The sequence below is a fragment of the Eptesicus fuscus genome, chromosome 4 (genome assembly GCF_027574615.1).
Source record: "Eptesicus fuscus isolate TK198812 chromosome 4, DD_ASM_mEF_20220401, whole genome shotgun sequence".
NCBI lineage: Eukaryota > Metazoa > Chordata > Mammalia > Chiroptera > Vespertilionidae > Eptesicus > Eptesicus fuscus.
The window spans coordinates 11,896,503-11,915,762 of record NC_072476.1 but is presented as its reverse complement, the minus strand read 5'-3'; the positions used below and the strand labels follow the sequence as shown (position 1 = coordinate 11,915,762).

The window sequence follows — 19,260 nt, the reverse complement described above, 5'->3', positions numbered from 1 at the left end:
GAATATATATTTAAAGAAAGAAAAAAATATTATTGATTCTATAGAAAACCATTTACCAACTGCAAGGACACTGGAGTCTAGCTCGAGACAAAAGCTGTTACAGGCCCTGGCTACTGTCTGTCCTTCCCTCTGTCCAGGAGTGGCCAGACCCTGGGCCAGTAGCACAAACAGTAGGCTGGGGTCTGTGCTCCACCAGGGCCTCCCTCTGCTCTCTCTCTTAACTTCTCTGTGTCTGAAGAACTCGAAGGATGTGCCTTGCTGCTGGGCTGTGTCCTCCATGCCGTGGGGACGGTGGGGAGGGCTCCCTCCTCTCTGGGGGATGCTGCTGTGAAGGTCTGCCTGGGTTTGGGGGAAGCTATGTGCACAGCGTGAAGTGGTGGTCAGCCGGATGACAGCAGTGGGTGCAGCGTGTGCATGCCAGGCTGCGTGTGGCGCGTGTGAAGGTGTGCCTGACTCTCCCACCCCAGGCTCCGAGCAGGCAGCCAGCCCACCCCCGTCTGAATTCCCACGGATGCTTCTGCTCGTGGTCCAAGGCTGTGTCGTGTGGTTTTCTCGCCTCTCCCTCCTCGCCCCCTCCAAAAAAGTACTGACCAGCCTCCTCTATTGTGTTTGCTGATCCACGTGTGTTGGACACAAATTTGACATTTCTTAAAAAAAAAAAAATTTAAAAATGCCAAAAACCAGCAATTGTGATGCAGGTGGGTGGAGTTGATCAGCCAAGGCGGCATCTAGGAATGTGAGGCCCCTTTCAGTTGTCATGTGATGACGCTTTCCCTAGTGGATTTACCTGGTCGTCCACCTGGCCTCTCCTTAGCGGGTGGCCGAGGCTGGGGCTCCAGCAGGTCGGGAGGGGGGTCTGGGCAGGGAGGTACTCTTGGCTGTCAATAAACAGCAGAAAATGGCCTGGCTCACTTTTTGGTGGTGTGTGTTGGGCGAATGGTGGTGGGGGCGGGGGGGGGGGGGGGTTTGGCCTGTCCATGGTAGGGAGGGGAAGTCAACCGAGAGGGCTACATCCTGGGGTCAACAGACAATAGGAACCCTTTTTGTGACCCCTCCCAGCGTCCCTCCCACGGGCTGCTGGTGCCTGGGCACACCAGTATTCTTGGGCAGCCTCTCCCTCATCCCAGGACCATCCCTACTCACAGCCACAGTCTGTGCAGCTTTTATTTCAATCAGAAGTAATCAAATCTATGTACAGTCTAAAAACAATAGAAAAGGTGAGTAAAAAGGTCCTGTAGTCCATCAGGAATGGGGATGGAGGGTGGACCGGGCGAGCATTATACCTGGAGTGTAGAGAGAGGGTCTGGGCACTGTCCTGGCAGCAACGATGACAGAGCCAGACAGAAGGAGACTTGCCGGGTGCAGGATCAAGACAGTGCCTGGCCAGGTGAGCTGCCGCCTAGCCCCTAATGGGCAGGCAGAGACCCCGAGCCCAGCCTGGCTTCGACAGGCCTAGGGTGGGCCCAGAAGCCAAGACCTGGCCGGGATTTTGTCAGCAAGTCCAAACCTGTAGAGGAAGGGCTCTGTTTGAGGTGCCCCCTGGCTCTCCTGCCCTCCACTGTCACCTGCCCGGGGCTGCTGGCTCCTCACCCCCAACACCCTGCTCTCCATGTGCAGTCAGCCCCTTTGGATGGCCCCAGCCAAGGCTCTGACCTTCACAGTGCTGTCCACAGCCCCTGAGAAGAGCCGGCCCCGGGACACGGCCAGGGCAGTTACACTGCCCTGGTGACGCAGCAGGGTCTGTGTGCAGATCATGTTGTCCATACTCCAGACCTGGGGGCACATAAGACATGAGGACTGCCAGGCCAGGCTACCCACCCTGAGCCTCCCACGGTCGCCAGGCCAGCACGGACCCTGAGAGACCGATCATAGGATGCGCTGAAGACTTTGGTCTGGTCTGGTGTCGAGATGACCGCCAGGGCATACACTGTGCCGACGTGGCCTGTCAGGGTCCGAACCTGCTCCTTGGACTCGATGTCCCACACCTGAAGTGATGGCACAGGCACGTCAGAGACACGGATGGGAGAGGACAGGGTCCCAGAGTCAGGCCTCGCCCCCGGTGTCCACGCTTACGTGGATGAGGTTCTCGTAGGTGCCACAGACAATGTGGTGATTCGTCACGGCGATAGAGTACACACTGCCACCAGATGTCTGTAGGACATGGATGCAGTCGAGGGTCCGGATATCCCAGATCTATGGGCAAGCGCAGACCACTTGGTCCTAGGCCAGGGCCTCTGGGGCTTCAGACATGTGGGCAGCCCACCCAGCACCCAGGTTGTGTGTGAGGGTCTCCCTGTCCCAGTGGGAAGGGGGCAGGGCAGTGCTGGTACAGGGAGGGGCCCTGCCACCAGGAACGTGGCAAAGGGGTACCTTGATTGTCTGGTAGGAGCCACTGTACAGGTAGCTCTGGGCAGCCACCAGGGCCCGCACCCAGTGGTTTAGGCCTGTCAGCTCCTTCTTCAGCTTCAGCTCAGTGCCCACAATGTCCCAGACCTGTGAGAACGTTGTCAGCACGGGCTGGGTGGCCAGGCATCCGGCACCCTAAAGCCTGGCACACGCACGCACACTGCCTTGCCTGACCTTGATGGCCTTCAGGGAACCACTGAAGAGCATGTTGTGAGAGGAGACCAGCGTGCACACCGGGTTGTCATGGGCCCGGATCGTGTTCACTTTCTGCAGGTTCTGGATATCCCACACCTGGTGGGTGGAAGGACAGGACGCCTCAGCACCAGCCCTGCTGCCCTGAGCCCAGGCCCCAGTGTGCCTGGGACTCCCAATACTAATACGTGGCCTGGCCCCTCCCACGGGCCCTACTCACAATGATAGTGCAGTCTGCTGAGCCGCTGTAGAGCTTGCACCTGGGGAAGCAAAGCTAAGAAGGTGTTGGGGCAGAAGGCACTGTCCTCACTGACATTGCCCTGCAGGTGAAGGTAGCACTGGCCACCAGGAATCAGCAGCTTGGGGCAATGCCAAGGCCACTGCCGCTTGCTGGAGCCCAGTCTTAGTATTTCGGTCTCAGTGAGGGATGCTGGAAGTGGAGGCCCAAATCCTGGTGCCTGCCTGGCAAGTGCTGAGCCGGGAGGTAATTACCCAGTTAGCACTGCTGGCAGTCAAGCTGCTACTTCTTGTGATTGAGAATCCATCCCCGTCCCTCTCACTTACTCATGCCCAAATACAAAACCTCATGACACGAGACAGAAGGGAAGGTCTAGAAAGGGCCACCCTGGGGGCAAGGAGGTGGCTGAGCCAGCTGTGTGTGGTCCTGTCCCCGACCTGTGCCCATGCCAGAGACAGCTGAGCTCCTGCTCCACTCTCTGATGTCCCACCTCTGCTCTCTAGCTGCCTGAGGCATCCAGGGCCAGGGCTATGTTTTGTGACTGTACATCGTCAGAGATGGAGGGCCCACATGTTACCACCAAGATGCCACCCTGCTCAAGGTCATGAGTGCCTCACGGGAGAGGCAGACACAACCACATGTGGACATGTGGGCTATACGGGCTTGAGCTCACCGTCCATGGGTCAGTAGCATGGGGTCGCATGTCCCCAGCTCCATGTGGGCCCACGGTCAGTGGGTGCACACATACACTCACCCCTGGATGCAGAGTGCCAGCACAATGCCGTCATGGCCCTCCAGTGTCTTCTGACACTTGTAGGTAGTACACGTGTCCCAAACCTGCAGAGACCAGGATCAAGGTGGGTCCCACAAGATCAGCCAGGTGCCAGGGGTGGCATGGTGGGAATGGGGAAGCAAGCCATCCTCAGAAAGCCCTGCGTATAAGAGGAAGACCCGCCCATGGCCAGTACCCACCCTTCACCTGCCAGGCTACAGAGCCCACCTAGGCGGGATCCCACCCACCTTGATGGTCTTGTCGGAAGAGCCACTGAAGAGCAGGTCCCCCATGGAGTAGACACAGAGACACCAGACAGGGCCCTGGTGGCCCACAAAGGTTCCTTTGCACTTGAAGATCTGCTGCGGGTCATAGGCTGCAGAGACAGGAGTGGCTGTGAGAGACATGGGGAGGCCTTGGGGACAGTGGTGGGAGCAGCAGTGGGCCCATACTCACATCCTAGGATGCCCATGTTCAGCCGTGCATTGATGTGGGACAATTCATCCTGCAAGGCCAAGAGTGGAGGGCATGGTGGCTGTGGCTCCACAGAACCCCTGCCCGCCAGCCTGAGCTTGGCTGGTACAGGACAGGTGCAGCAGCAGCCCTCCCCACCCCAGACACCTAATCCTGAGCAGGGCAAGCCTCCTGTTGGGGCCCAATCAGAGGGATAGTCCTGTGTCCCCCACGCCACCCAACCTTCCTGTTTCTGTCTCTCGCTCGCTCACGTTCAACATGGATGCGTCCCTCCGGAACTCCATGAGGTCCTCGCTCAGCTTGCTCTGGTTTTCATCCAGGACATCTGGGTGCAGGGCAGAGGGTGTCAGGGACCAGGAGAAGGCGCTGCACCCCATCCCTTCTGGGCTGGGCTCTCACCGAACTTGAGCTCCAGGCTCTTCTCCAGCTGGTCGATCTTCTCCGAGAGCTTGCCCAGCATGGAGCGCAAGAAGGCGATCTCCTGGTCCTTCTGGGCCAGGGCCACGTGCATCTCGTGGAAGCGGTCGTCGGTCTGCTGCAGGAACTCCTTCAGGCCCTCGAAGCGGCAGGTCTCCAGGTGCGTCTCGTACGTGTCCTGGTTCCCGATGAACGTGCACCTGGAGGGACAGGATGGCTGCCTGCCCCTCTGCTCACCTGCCCACCCATTAGGACCCTCCCCTCTGCCTCCCCAACCCTAAAAATCTCTCTTGAATCTCACTTTTGTGCCCACTGCACCCCGGATGGGCCACCATCCTCTCCACACCTGCTTGCCCACCCATCTCTCCTGCTCCTATCAGCACCCAGCACCCAGCACCCAGCAGGCCACTATGCAAGGAATATCCATCACTCTACTGCTCAAAGCTCTTAAAGGGCTCCTCCACACCCCTCCTCAGCGTGCCTCTTTCCCACTCCACCTCCCCTCTGCTCTCAACTCTGGCCATTTGTTCAAGTCCACCCCTGCTGGTCCAGCTGTTGGAAGCCCTTGCCCTGGTCTTTGCCTGGCTTATGCCCACACATAAGTTAGTTCTCATCTCACCCCTTCCCTGACCACCCTCAACTCCCCAAATGCTTTGACCCCTCTGTGTTCCCAAGGGACTTTGATCTCTCCTTCGAAGCACCTGTACCTCAGTTTGTAATTACATAGTCGACGGTGTGGCTCCGCTAAGGTCCATCTCCCCAGGGACCCTGGCTGTCTCCCCAGTGCCCGGCACACAGGTGGATCTCAACAAAGGTTTGCTGAAGGAGGGACTGTGAATGCCAGCCCAGGCCCACCCACCCTCCTGCCCGCCCGCCCCTGCCCTAGGACGGCCCCCTGGAGCCCCCCCCCGCCCACTCACCCGTACTTGGAGTGGGGACACTTGATGTGCTCGCACTCTTTGAGGTGGGCCTCCAGGTTCATCTTGAGAAGGGGCGGGCAGTTGGGGTTGTTGGGGCACCGCACAGGCCTGTAGTCACAGCTGCTCTCGTGGTCCCTGTGGGAGACAAGACACAGAACAGTTGAGTCCCCAGAGGCACTATTTGTAGCACCCTGATCGGTGGGTGGGGAGCTGGGGGCCATTGGGGGCACTTACTTGCGGGCACTGAGCTTAATGGTGAAGGGGCACCCTCGGGGGTCCACCTCAAAGACAGTGGGCTTCCCGACCCCTGCTGCCCGACAGCCATGCTTGCAGTGGATGGAGAGCTCCCCGATCTGCTCGGCCACGGCAATGTTGTTCACCACCACCGTCAGCTTGGCGTTGTCCACAGGACACTTCTCTGGAGGGGAGGACATGCTGACCCCATGGCCCGCCCAGCCAGCCCCTCCCCTGGGAGCTCTGCCCAGGGCACTGTGGCCAGGCTATGCAGGGGCGAGTGGCTTGGAACCTGCTCCCCCAGCTGGTGGGCTGAGCCTGTTGGGGGCTTGATCTACCCGTCTACCTGCCCTTCTGAGGTGCCCAGAATAGAAGGGGGGTCACCAAAAATGCCCACTGGCTGAGTGAAGGCCTCTCAGCTGACCTGAGCGTGTGGGACAGGGCCAAGAGGACTGGGGGCAGAGCAGGAGGGAACCCATCCCTGGGCCCAGGAGGGATACCTAGATGCTACTGAAGTTCGAGACTGCGAGGCAGCAGCCTTGACAGTGAGGGCGGCCTCCACCAGGGAGAGCGGGTGCAGAGCCCGTACTGCTCTGCTTGTCAATGCCTTGAGCCTGGCCCGAGTGCAACCAGGGGCCGCCGCCACCCACAGCAGAGACGCTTTGTGCAGGACTAGGGAGAAGCTGCCATGCAACCATCAGTGCTAGACCTGGGCTGGGACCTCCCTAGCGGGACCCTCCCCCAGCTGGGGAACAAGGTGGCCAGGCCTGGGCCTGAAAGGGCCCTACCTGACTTCAAGGCACATCTTCGACAGAATGTATGCTGTGGAAACAATGGGTAGAGTTGGGGCATGGCCGTAATCAACCCCACCCCGTGCCCCTGCAGAGGGCACCTGCTGGGCAGCCAGACCAGGCCTGTGACCAAGGCCCAGGTTCCACATGGATGGGCTGGCAGCCCACCTAGCCCCAAGGTGGTGCACAGGCCAGGGAGGGGACAGCAGCCTCACCCCACAGGTGGTGATCACAGGGTCCTTGAACACACTGCAGCACAGCTGGCAGCACAGCTTCACTGAGAGCTGCTCCGCAAATACCAGTGGCTCCTAGAACCAGGGAGGGCAGGTGAGGGCAGGCCCAGGGGTGCTGACATGGGTCGGGGAACCCTGTCCCCTCCCCCCACAGGCTTGGGCTGCCCTCTCAGGGTAGAGGCACCATAGCTGGGGTGTATCCCAGGAGGAGCCTGCTAAGGCTAAGGGCTAGATCTGAATTGAGGGTGGCCAAGCAGGGAGGACTCCTCTAGCTGTGTCCTCGGCCTGCCAGCACCTATCCTCTACGTGGAATGGCAACAAGAAAGGGCCCACGTGGTTTCCTGAAGCTGGTCCCTGGGCAGCCCCTGGGGTTGGGGACCTGGCCTGGGGTCCTTGGTGTGGACCAGAGAAGTTGAAGGGCTCTGATGAGGTCCTATCACCCCCTCATTGTGCCTAAGGGGAAAGTGCCCCTGACCACTGCACAGGACAGTAAGGGTCCTTTGGAATCATCTGCACTGAGCCCACCCTGTGACCACCACACCTACCGGCTCCTCCTCCTCCTCAGGCAGCGAGAACGTGGAGCGCAGGGACATGCTGGACTCGGAGTGCAGGGAGCGAACGGAGATGGCAGAGTCAGAGCGGCGTGGGGTGTTGATGGGGGGCTGCAGCATGGAGACAGGCACCCGTCAGCCAGGAGGAGGGCGGGGCCACGCCCCTGTGTACACTGAGGGCAGTGGGGCCCCCAGGGCCACACCATCCTAGTGGGTGCTCACTCAGGCTGCAGGGACTGTGGTGTGTGTATAGGGAGCCAGTGCAATGCCCAGGCCCCCTCCTGCCCAGCGGTCCAGGCCCTGTTGGGCCGCCCACTCACGTCTGCCAACTTTCTTTGTGTAAATGGAGAGACTTCCTGCTATTCAATTCTGCGAGGACACGCTAGCCCTGCTTCCTGCTTCCCGTGAGGGAATGTGGGCTGCAGAGGGGGCATCTCCAGCAGCCAATCCCAAGGCAGCGGCAGCCCTGGACTGCTGGAGCGAAGGGAATGGAAGGCTGGCCGGAAGAGGCTCCAGGTCCTCCTGGCCTCCCTGGCCGGGGACACGGGGCAGGCAAGAGAGGCTCCAAGGGAAGGCCGGACATCCTAAAACCCTGGCCAGCCTTCCGAGTGCAGGAGAGATGGCCACGGGTGCCAGCCTCTGCCAGAGCCGCCAAAGGTGAGGATTTGGGGGACTCCTGGGGCGGGGGCTGTTCCTTCCTCCCCTCTAGGCCTGGAACCCTCCAGAAAAGATCCTTCAAGAGCCATTGCTCCCACACTCCTCCCCTCATGCTGAGAAGCCTCATTCATGAGCCACAAACCTTCTGCCTCCACAGGCCCCTCCCCGTCCTGGCAGCTCTGGGGCCCAGTTGCCTCCGTGGGTGTGGGAGCTGTTGGAACCATCCCCTCCCCACCAGCCCAGGGTGTTGGACCCACCAGGGGCAGAGGGAGGCTTGGCCAGGTGCCGCCAGCTCTTTACAGAGGCCTGGCCCATTCCAGGGGCCGGCTTTCCCAAGTGAGGGCAGCAGAGACCCGTGTCCCTGGTTTGCCCACAGAAGCACCTCCCTCACCAGTGCTGTGCCCACCTCCCTTCACAGCATCCCAAGTGGCAAGTGTGCATGGAAACACCACATGAGAAACAAGGGGAAAGTCAGAGGAAGTGAGTCAAACCATCCCCATGGGCAGCATGGAAACCAGAGAGCAAGAGCAGGTCCAGACAGGAGCTGAGCCAAGCAAGCCAGGCCTGGCCTGGCTCCGCTCTCCATGCCTGCCTGCCCTCCTGAGTGAGGGGGCTGACACTGTCAACCACCCAGGGCAGCGGAGGGGCAGCCTGCGGGGGCCCGGCAGCCAACAGAGAAGGTGCCCAGGTGGCCACGGCCTCAGGGCCCTCACAGCACATCTCCACCTCTTTCAAGCCACCAAGTGCCAGGATCACAACCACACACACAGGAAATCTGCTTCCTTGGAGGCCTGGATGGGAGGGTAGGCCTTCTGATCCCAGCCACACTCCCTGGGCCAGTCAGGGGCTGTGCAGATGGAGGCAGGAAGAACTGGAGCGAGTGGAGCACGTTGTGTGACTTGTCCTCGTGAAGGCCTGGTGCAGTGCCTGGCACAAGTGTGTTTGCTCATGTAATCAATAAAACTCTTTTCTTCCTTTCGCATAGGGAACAAAGGCCTGGCAGCTCAACGTGAGAGGCTGGGAGAGCGGGGGAACCAGGAGGGTCTGTCAGGGGCCCCCGCCAAGGGAAAGCAGAAAGCAGGGCACAGGACAGGTCAGTGGCAAGAGGGCTCAAGCATGCTTGTGTCCCCCGACCCCTCCTCCAGCTGAACCGGTCCTTGCTTCCCCAAGCAGGTCCAGAGCCCAGCACCAAGTGTCATTGAACAGACAGGAGGGCGTGTCCACGATGATCCCAGCCATATGACCTGGGCACCGACAGCAAGGTCCACTCTGCCTTGAACCCTTCTCCCTCTGCAGAGCCGGCAGTAGGGGACTCTCTGGCTTCCCCACAGTCGGCACGGGCCTTGTAGGCCCCTCTGCTGACCCTGTCTTCCTTTCCCCATCTGCTGGGGCCCATCTCCCTCACCAGGAGCCCCTTCGCAGGGCTCCTGCCTCTACCTGGCAACCCACCCCTCATCCTCCACTTGGGCAGCTCGGGGGCTTAAAAAATGGGGATCAGACTGAACTTTCTGTGGCTCCCACCCACTCCAGATGGAGTCAAACCCCCCACACCTCGGGTCCAGCAGTCCCTGGCGGCTACCCCTCCATTAATCAGCCTTGGTGCTCAGGTCTCAGGTGTCCACACACGCCAGCCCTCTGTCCCACTACGGCAGCCCTCACTCCCCACTACGGACCGTAGCTAAGGCTCTGGAGGCTGAGCATCCCACCTGCGGCTTCTGCTGGGATCGTGCCCTGGGAGGGAAGGCATGGTGTGAGGTGGGAGGGATGTGTGACCCAGACCTACCATGCTGTCCTCCTCATCCCGAGGGGAGTAGGCAAGGGTGCTGGAGGAGGAGGGCGTCCTGCGGTGCTGTTTGTATGTGCTGGTCCCATCCGCTGCCAAGAAAAGGGCCAGGATGCCATGAGTGTGGGCCACAGAGGGAGGCCTGACTTACTGTGCCCATGCTGGCTCCCACTGCCTCCCTCTGGATTTGAGGGCAACTTGGCTAGGGCTGGGCTGGGGGGCAACTGGGAAATAAAATACACAGGGCTCAGCATGAAATGGCCCAGTGCCTTCAGTGAGCGCCCCGGCCTGCTCTGTGGACCATCGCTAGCTCTCAGCCCTCCCCAGTGCCGGGCAGGCGGGGAGGGCACAGGCTCAGGTGGCCTCTCCAGGTCTAATCACTGCTGCTTCCAGGCAGACTGGGGGTGATGGTGGAAGGGTCTTCTCTCAGGCTCTACAACCAGCTCCCAGCACTCAGCACCCAGCCCGGCCCTGGGGCCACTTTGCCCAGCTGAGGCTGAGGTCAACACCTGAGTAACCACACCTAGGGTCAAAGGTAGGAGCTGGGATATCGTCTTATCTGACCCTTGAGGTAACTCTGCCGAGTGGGTTATCTGACAGCCTCAGTCCATAGAGGAAACTGAGGCGTAGAGAGGTCTGAAGCTCCTCAGCTGGCATATGGAGAGGCCGAGACGGCAGCTCATTTCCCACCTCCTCCCCTGGCTCCACCACAACCCGGAACTGGCCACCAGCCTTCTTGCTTCCTCCAGGGAAGGCAGCTGGAAGCTCTCGCCCTCCTCCTACGCCTGTCACCCTGGCTGCCCTAAGAAGGCACTGGTCAGGGGTCTATGTGGGAGCCAGGGAGCCTCCCTCATAGCCCTGCAGGCGGCTGCCAGAGGCTAGGAATGGCAGCCACTGGCCTCAGGCCCCAGCCGGGCCCAGACGTCCCAACAACCAGCTCTGAAGGCCTGGGCTTATGATACAGGCTTCGATAGGCTACCCTGTCACTGGGCCTCACCCATCTGCAATAAGAGGGGCCAGACTAGGCAACTGTTCATGCCCAGCTCTGACCCATCCCTGTCACCGAGTGGGTTGCTGGGTGGGAAGGAAGGGAAAGGTGGGCCTGTCATTCACTGCCGGGGAGCCATCTCTACAGGTAGATGGGGAATTAAGAACATGATTGGATGATGAAATTAGAGGTGAGGTTTATTTTTCCCCTCAGGAAAACATGTCTAAGAAGAAAAGAGGGCTCCTTCAGAGGCCCTGAGGATGTCCCCAGTGACAAAGAGGAGCTGGTGTGAGCAGGTGTATGCAGTGGCCCAGTGACTACACTGCCACCTGCAGCCAGGGAAAAGCAATTAAAAAACCAATTAGCAGCTAGTGTGCTCCTCCGAGGGGCCGAGTGCCTGACAGGAGGGCCCACCACCCTCGTGACTCTGGGAAGGAAGCTGCACCCTCATGTGCCACGACCTCCTTGAACACACTAGCTGTGGGATCAGACCTGACAAAGGACCCATGAGCACTTCTTATCCCCTTCCCCTGCCTGCTAGGAGACCGGGGCAGGCATGAGCGGGGTCACTGTGCCAAGGGACAGGTGTGCATGGGTGCCGGGGAAGTTGGGACAGCCCTCCCTAGAGAGGTGATGAGCAAGGCACCAGAAAGAAGGAGCAAGGGGAGGCTGGGGGGTGGGGCGGGGAAAGGACACAGCAGCAAGAGCAGAGCCACAGGGAGCAAAACGTCAGACTCCTGCCCGGAGGGTGGGTGCGGCTGAACCAAGCTGCCAGCTCCCACTCCCCACCCCACCCCACCAAGAAGGGCCCCACAGGGTGCCCAGATTCTGCCCAGCTGTGCTGGCCTGGCCTCCCAGGCTCACCTTTGGTGATAGTGGTGACAGCTGAAAAGGCGGGCCCGAAGGTCGTTTCCATTCTGGTCTGGAAAGAGAACTGATGAGACTTGTTGACTCCAGAGAGAACATGGACACACGTGGACATGCAATGACATGCTTTCACACTAACACACCATGTGTACACATCACAGACACACCACCCACACCCACATCACAGCCTGCTCACGGGACCTCCACGTAGGGAGCAGACCCTTACTCACGGGGTGTCCCTTACCCCGGTGGTGACGTCTGGGGTGGGAAGATTGGCAGGTCCCCCAGAGAAGCGGTTGTACCAGGCGCTGTTGCCCGAGCTCATGCTCTAGAGAGGCATCTAGGGTCCTCCGGCAGCGTCTCCTGTGTGTGGAGCACAAAGAGGGGCATCAGAGATGGTGGCCAGACCCGTCAGCTGGCCAGGCCTGCTCCACACAGCAGCCTGCTCTGACCAGTCCACCACAGGGCACACCTCCACCTTTCTCCATCGCCAATGCCAACAAGGGCAGTCCATTCGGGCGGCTCCTTCCCTCCCTCCCGTCCCAGGTGTGACAGGCCTGAGGGAGGGAGGAGGCCTCGGCAACTGGCACTCAGTTTTACTTTCTTTTAAGGCTTAACCCTTCGGAAATGCCCACCCAGCTTCAACCCAGAGGTGGAGAGCCCCCCACCCATGCTCTGTCTGCTCCTCTGGGTCTGAGGGCCAAATGTCCCTGGGGCAAGGCTGGGCACACAGAGTGACCAGGTTACATGCCGATCTCCTGCCACAATGGCAGAGACACTGGCCATGCTCCAGAGAACCTACTGGATGATGTACCTGGAGCCCAACTCCTCACCAGCCTCATCACAGAAAGAAAGCCCCTCTGGGCAGGGGCGGGGAGGGACCCAGAGAGAGGAGCCAACTCTTCACCGCGTGCAGGTCACCCACCCCGGAGACAAAGGACACCCTCCTGCCTCCCAATTGCGTGGCTCCAATCTCAAGGGTTGGTGGCAGGGAGAAGGCAAAGTGTGAACCATCCCAGGACTCCAACTATTCCACCCCCAGAAGAGAGGGACTAGAGAGCCCAGGAGCACTGGCCAGGCCCAGTGTCCTGTAGAAGAGGGGAGAGATTAGATACTGATGACAGCGGAAGAGCTGCTCTACTGCCGACGGCGCCCACCCTCCAGGGGCCCAATCAGCCGGTGCCCTTCCAGTGGTCTTCCCACCGCCACGGCACACAGCAGTGTGTAGCCAGGAGCCCCACCTGCCCCCACTGGGATGAGTCGGTTGTGTTGAGCCACAGGCCCAGGCTTGAAGCTGGGCTCCCCATGGGGAGGGAGGCCAGACTCATTTTGCTCCTAGAGGTGCTATGGGAGTTGGGAGGACCCACCCTATTCTATGGAAGCCCCACAGGACTAAGAAGGGCTCCAGGTGGAAGGCTGCTGAGCCCCCCACACTGTGGGAGAAGGTGGGAGACACACTCTGCCCCCAGCTGAGGTGAGTACAGCATGGAGGGCAACTGCACAGTCCAACTGGTTCTGTCATTTTCTCCATCGGGCCCTCCTGACCTGGCCCACCTGGCAATGTCTCCCTCCCCACACACCACGGCAATGCAATGTGACCTAGGGTCTACCCGGTGGGTCTCCAACCCAGCCTTCAGGTCTGCAGGGAGCGGGCTGGTTCCTGAGCCCTGTGTCCCCACACTGTGCTCATGAGCTACCTGCCATCCCTGCTGTCTCCTTGTCCCTCTCTCCTCATCTGCCCTTTCAAATGCCACCTGCAATGCCACCCTCCCAGCCTTCATGCCTCAGTCCTCATTGGGAAGGCTCTCAGACCCTGAAGTTGGCACTGACACCAGGCACTACCCCTACCCCGGGTTCTGATTGCCCTTTGGGTCCAGCTAGATAGGGAGTCCTAAGAGTTTGGCCAAAGCCTCCCCAACTGTCCATCGCTCCCCCTGCTGTGACTTGAGGGGTTTGGCTCTGTGCCACAGACCAGGCTCTCTAGTGGCTTGTCTGTCCCCTGGGAGAAAGGCAGAGTCTCCTGAGAGTGGGCAGTGCCACGCTCTCAGGCAGAGGTGTGAATATGGGCTGTCGGGGAGCCTCGCCTCCAGCACCGCTGCTGGTCTCCGCACGAAGAAGGAAGTTTTGAGGGCCACCCTGCTTTGTGTGAGAACACCTTGCCAGGGTGAGGCCCAGAGAGCTCAAAGCAGGAGCTCCAGGACTCAACAGCGGGTGGAAAGGCTCCGCCTTCTCAGGAAACCCAAGGTTCGCTCATGTCTCAGCACCACAGGGCAGGGAGGAGGGTGGACTCACAAGGTCACTAGCTGAATTGACCTGCATTTACAATCCATCTGCTCCCTCCACTGCAAGCACCCAGGGCCAAGAGGCCAGCTGATGGCTCCAGTGAGCAGTGCCTGAGGTCCGGGGCCAGGGCACCAGCAGGCATTCCCCCGGGACCACGGCCAGCCCACCAGCCCCTATGGGTCCAGCCTGCCCAAGTGCAGCCTGGGAGAGCGGGCGTCTGGCTGTCCCTCACTATAAAATGAAGTAAACAGAAAGGCATGCGGGGCTCACTGGAAAGTCCCGGGAGGCCAATAGCGGCCAGGCCCACAGCCCTGACACACAGCCTGGTGAGGGACCTACAAGATTGGCTCACCAGTCAAGCTGAGCCAGGGAAGGAGGGAGGGAACCATTTCCGGGTTCACACGGGTTCAGCATACAGCCCCAGCCAGGGACTGGGGTGGGGGGCCCAGTGCTGCAGTCCAGCGCCCCTCATCAGTGTGCCCCGCCCAGCCCCGAACACAGTGATTACTTGCTAAACATTCTCCGAATTGAGCAAGATGCTCCCAGGCCGGTCCCCCGGGGGCTGCATTTTGCAATAGCAGTCTTCCCCTTATGGTGTCTTCCGGCCCTGCAGGCCCAAACCCCAGCTACAGGAATGCTGGGCCCAGCTGTCCCAGGGATGTGCCCTACGCCACCCCCAGGGCAGCAGACGCTTCCCCACCCCATGGTCAGCCTGAGGCTCCCAGGCACTCAGAAAGTGGTATCTAGAGCAAGAATCCTCACCTGCCTGAAGGCCTGGTCTCTGCCAAACTGGGAAAAGCCTTGGGCTGAGCAGGCTAGGGAAACCTGGGTGAGGGTGCGGAGGGCCAGAAAGGCTTTCCTCCCCTCAGCTCCCTCCAAGCCTCCACCCCGCCTGTTTCGAGAGACCTCAGGGTAGCCCAGGGGAGGGGTCCAAGGATCTTTGTCAACCCATGTCCATATCCAAGGGGCTCCCGGGCCCTGTGGGGAGAGGAGGCCTGGGAGCCCCTTGGATATGGACATAAGAATCCACAGAGCCACCTGCAGTGCTCTAGCCCCTCTTTAGGCAAGCCCCCACCGGACCCCTTCTCTGAGCAGCCAGCATGGGAGGGCAGGCCAGCTAGTTGGGAACCTCTCCCCAGCCCACCCCCTGGAGAGAGCCCATGATCTGCTGCCTCCACTTACCCTCAGAGGGGTTGTGGATCAGGTGTAGCTGGAGCTCCCACCCACTTGGATCCTGTGGCTGGTAGCCAGGGGAGTGGGAGGCCCAGGCTGGCCATGCTGAAGTCAGGGGCAGTGGGGTGGCCAGATGCAAGTCCCCACTAGGGACCAAGCCTTGCCTTGAGGCAGCTCCTCGAGCACCCCCAGACCTTTGCACATCTTGCTCCCTCTGCCTGGCATACTCTTCAAGCAACTTCCGGGACAGTCAGCTTTCTGTAGGTCCCCCAACCCACCCCAAACCTTTCAGGAGCCTTCAGTACTCTCTCAGCGCCGTTTCTTCCATAGCACCTACCACATTCTTCATCAATTTGTCTGTATATTATCAGCCCTACACCCTGTCTAGATCACTGGTTGTCAAGGGGAGAGGATTTTGTCCCCCAGGAGATGTTTGACAACATCTGGAGACATTTCTGGTTGTCACAACGAGGTTGGGAAAGGTTACTGGTATCTACCGGGTTGAGACCAGGGATGTGGCTCAACATTGTAAAAGGCACAGCAGAGAAGGATTGGCGCTGAGTGTCAACAGTGACGGGGGTAAGCAATCCTACACTAGAAGAGCCTATGAGAACTGGGATCATGCTCTCCACGATCTTCCGGCGCCTGCAACAGTGCCGGGCACACCGGCGGCGCTCAATAAATGCAGGAAGAAGGAATGAATAAAGAGGAAGAGGGAAAAAGAATGGAGCGCGCGATGGGCCAGCTGACAGTCAAAGAAAGGGACCGGAGCGGAAACCCCTTTTCGTCTCAGCCCCGCCCCCCAAGGCTCAACCCTTCGCCGACCCCGAAGCACCCGCCCCCGCCCCTACCGCGCGGCTCCGGGGCGTGAGCCCCCGGCCGGGCGCGCCGCGGGGACACTCACCCGCCCGCCGCCGCCCGGGAGTGGCAGCGCCACCCGCCCTCTTCATCGTGCCCCCTCGGCCGCCGTCTTGGAAAGGGACTGGGCGCGCGAGCCGGAAGTGCTCAGGCGCTGATCCCGTAGGGACTTGTAGTTCCCCGGCTCGCTCCTGGCCCGCGCAGACGCCTCCAGAGCGACCCTTCAGAAACTACGACTTCCGGCGACTCAGATGGCGCGGGACGGGATTGGCCACTTCAGAATCAGTCTATGTAGCAGGTAGGAGTCTGATTGGATCGTTGCATCCGTCACTCACAGGTTTAATCTCTTCAAAAGGGAGGATCGCCCCCCCAAAAAAATGCTATGGCGCTATTGGTGGAAACAAGTAGAGAGCGGAGCGTATCAGCAGCGGGGGTGGAGGATGGTACTTCCGCTGGGATTGCCCAATCGCCGCGGTGGGGCAGTTTCTATAAAAGGTTGAACCTCAGCCTTTCCCGTTCTTTTCGGGATAAACTTCGGGGCTGAAAAGAATCAGCTCTGTGTGCTACGCTTGGAGAGGAACTGAGCACCGAGTGAAGCTGCGAAGCTGCGGGGGTCGCCCAAACCCGTAGGCAGGCGTAGCCCCGGGCCAGCCGCGGCCTGAGCGCCATCGTGGTCCTCGGCATTGTAGCATGTTCCTTTCCCGCTCCCCCACCTCCCCCCCAGTTCCGGCAGGGAAGTCCGAACCTCCGGACCTACGGCTCCCTACAGGTAAGACTGGGCCAGGCCTGCCTTTCCTGATGCCGCCCGAAGCCTATGATGAGTTGCTTTAATTTCTGACACCTCGTATGAAAACTGCACGTGCAGTCTGATTATTTTGCAAGACTGAGGCTTCGGGCCTCCGCCCGCCATTGGCGGGTGGGTCTGGGGGTGAAAACAGATGGGGAGAGTGGGCTTCTGTCTAAATTTCAGCACTTTTTTTGCCTTTCAGTGCCATCGATGGCCTGGTTGGAGACCTTGAATGTAAATCAACATCAGTCAGTTCAGGGACCTGGTGGTAAGTAAGGCTGGAGTAAACCTGTGAGAATCAAATGATCTTTTCATTCAAAGATGTAACCTAGACAGGCGTATGCCATTTTGTGGCTTAACCTAACAGTCCGTATCTACCCGAAGTGCTTAGCAATAAAGCAAAAGTGGTATGAGTTAATTGGGGTGCAAGAGTCTTTATTTTCACACCAAAGGGGACTCCATGGGAGGACTGGCTCCATATCCCTGGGCAACCCTGGGAAGGGCTAGAGGCATGAAAATGAAAATACTGGACCTCCATTTTTGCCTGTAAGGCAAAAAAAAAAGATTTTGTGTGCCTTTTGCCATAGGGGGACGTCATGAGTTGATTTATTTAGTGTTTTTATTGATGTGAGAGAGGGATAGAGAGAGAGATCATGAGAGTGAGAAGGCTAAAGGCTTATTTCTTTAACATCTGGTTCCCTCTAAGGGAATTTTCCTCAAGTGGAACAAATTAACCCAGATGGGAAAATATAACCCATTGCCCCTTTTCCTGTAGTCTGAGGTAGCAAGATTTGTTGCCAGTTTGCTCACATGTTACAGAGGCCATAAAACAGCCCGAACTGGTTTGGCTCAGTGGATAGAGCATTGGCCTGCGGACTCAAGGGTCCCAGGTTCAATTCTGGTCAAGGGCATGTACCTTGGTTGCGGGCACATACCCATTAGGGATTGTGCAGGAGGCAGCTGATTGATGTTTCTCTCTCATTGATATTTCTAACTCTCTATCCTTCTCCCTTTCTCTCAGTAAAAATTTAATAAAATATATTAAAACAAAACATGAAACAATACACAACCCCCGAGAGGGCTGTCAGTTGCTGGCACCAGATCAGGCTCTTAGGTATGGTTTCACAACCCCCATCCCCACACACTGGGCTTTTTGCAAAGCCCCTCAAAAGGTCCGGAAGTCCCACCCATTTTGGGGGGACAAAGAAGCCGAAAAGGTATAAAGGAAAAGCTTCCACCAGATTGCTTTGCTCAGACTTTGAGAGACACTCCTAAATTTGCCAGAGTGATAAAGCTGTGTAACTCCATTTCTTAAGCATTGCTTGGTTTTTCTTTTTTTTAATATATTTTATTGGTTTCGTAAAGAAACATTGATCTGTTGCCTCCTGCACGCCCCCACACTGGGGGTTGAGCCCACTCCCTAACTCACTCCATGTTCCACCTCTTCCAGGTCAAAAAACAACTAGGATCTTTGGCCCCACAACATTCACAAAATAAGTTTGATATCTTTAACTCCAATTGAAGCATAATAACCTAAATCTTGAGTAAAAACTGTTTAAAATTTTAACCCTGCTATTCTGGCTTCTGTAAACATTTGCTTGCTTAAATAATAGGTAGTTATTTTGACCTCTGTTTCCAGAATGAGACCTGGAAACTCACATAAATCACTCCATTTTGTTGCCAGCCCCTTTGTAGTTTTACAAAAGATATTCTTGTGTGCCTGAGAAACAACCGCAAAAATGTTTTCTGTTGACTCAGTGGCTCCGGAAACTGAAACTATCGATAACCTTTAGAAATAGTTAACCGTGCTCAATTTAGCTTCTGTACAAACTGCTTTTGCAGTATAGTTCCTCATTCCTATGCTAGGGATGTGGTTTTTGCCTTTATCAGTTTGTTGCTGTACTCACTTAGGGCTGTGAGATTTGGAGAGCTAATGCCCGCTCGTAGCCTCTGGCTTTTAATTAAAGATTCCTTAATTTGATTCTTTGGCTGAAGGCATCCTCTGTTGAACTCACTGGGCACTATACAACGCACTCCCAAAGAAAAAGGCTGGCAGCTCAGGCACATGCCGATGGTATCCATTGGCAAAATAACCAGCAGCTAGTCGGACAGGATGTAGTCCCCCAAAAAGAACCCTAAGTGGGAATACCAAGTAGACTCCCCAGGCCTCTGTCTCCGAGCCCACATGGTACCAGGGCTCCAAAAGACTGCCCACAAGGCAGTCAATTATGAAAAATTTCAAAGACATTGCCCAAGGCCCAGAGGAAAACCCTGTCCTTTTTCTCTCTCAGCCGAACAGACTCAAAAATTTTATCACCCTAGATCCCAGTTCTAGGGAAGGACTCATTTCTAAACGGGAACTTTATTTCAATCATCAGATGCAAATTACAGAAATTATAGGATGGCCCTCAAACCCCACAAAAGGACTTTTTAAATATAGCCTTTAAGGTTTTAACCACTAAGGGAAGGAGGCCAAAGTACAGAAACGAGAGATCAGGCTATCAGGGCTCTAATGAGAATAAGCCTTCTCAGGGTTAAAAGTCCCAAAACATTCTAATGTAATGGGCTAAGGCCACACCCTTCCCTAGGGCTCTGTCCCGACTGCTACCCTGCCCCCCCAAGGCAGGGCTATATCC

General features: G+C 58.0%; 1 protein-coding gene, 2 long non-coding RNA genes and 1 other non-coding gene across 9 annotated transcripts; 3 read left to right on the top strand and 1 right to left on the bottom strand.

Annotated features, from left to right (window-relative positions):
• Nucleotides 1–1,146: 1,146 nt before the first annotated feature.
• Nucleotides 1,147–15,988, bottom strand: TRAF7 (TNF receptor associated factor 7). 6 transcript variants are annotated; one of them, XM_054714611.1, is made up of 21 exons: nt 15,884–15,988; nt 11,768–11,886; nt 11,521–11,590; nt 9,669–9,760; nt 7,223–7,339; nt 6,660–6,752; nt 6,442–6,475; nt 5,654–5,837; nt 5,420–5,554; nt 4,482–4,699; nt 4,334–4,407; nt 4,065–4,113; nt 3,857–3,984; nt 3,591–3,673; nt 2,819–2,858; nt 2,581–2,697; nt 2,371–2,493; nt 2,074–2,193; nt 1,854–1,985; nt 1,654–1,773; nt 1,147–1,507 (listed from the first exon to the last, which is right to left on the bottom strand). In XM_054714611.1, the coding sequence occupies exons 2-21, from the start codon at nt 11,846–11,848 to the stop codon at nt 1,493–1,495; spliced, it is 2,025 nt and encodes a 674-aa protein (XP_054570586.1). In that variant the 5' UTR covers nt 11,849–11,886; nt 15,884–15,988; the 3' UTR covers nt 1,147–1,492. The 6 variants fall into 6 exon arrangements, with proteins under 6 accessions (XP_054570586.1, XP_054570587.1, XP_008144749.1 ...); XM_054714612.1 differs by having other exon boundaries at nt 5,426–5,554; XM_008146527.3 differs by having other exon boundaries at nt 11,521–11,578; nt 15,884–15,987.
• On the top strand, nt 7,669–9,366 carry LOC129148794 (uncharacterized). Its single transcript, XR_008555760.1, has 3 exons — nt 7,669–7,885; nt 8,871–8,978; nt 9,059–9,366. It is a non-coding gene; the product is annotated as an uncharacterized LOC129148794 (long non-coding RNA).
• A 315-nt stretch (nt 15,989–16,303) lies between the features above and the next one.
• On the top strand, nt 16,304–17,042 carry LOC114233343 (uncharacterized). The gene is made up of 2 exons (XR_003619490.2): nt 16,304–16,606; nt 16,827–17,042. It is a non-coding gene; the product is annotated as an uncharacterized LOC114233343 (long non-coding RNA).
• On the top strand, nt 16,647–16,729 carry LOC114233369 (small nucleolar RNA SNORD60). Its single transcript, XR_003619525.1, has one exon. It is a non-coding gene; the product is annotated as a small nucleolar RNA SNORD60 (small nucleolar RNA).
• Nucleotides 17,043–19,260: the final 2,218 nt, after the last annotated feature.

Bases quoted from the DNA above. Each gene is read 5' to 3' on its own strand.
- TRAF7 (XM_054714611.1), bottom strand. From the start codon at position 11,848: ATGAGCTCGGGCAACAGCGCCTGGTACAACCGCTTCTCTGGGGGACCT. The intron at 6,753-7,222 runs GTAGGTGTGGTG...CCCTGGTTCTAG, and splicing joins CTGAGGAGGAGGAGGAGCCG to GAGCCACTGGTATTTGCGGA. The intron at 1,986-2,073 runs GTAAGCGTGGAC...CCATCACTTCAG, and splicing joins CCTACGAGAACCTCATCCAC to GTGTGGGACATCGAGTCCAA.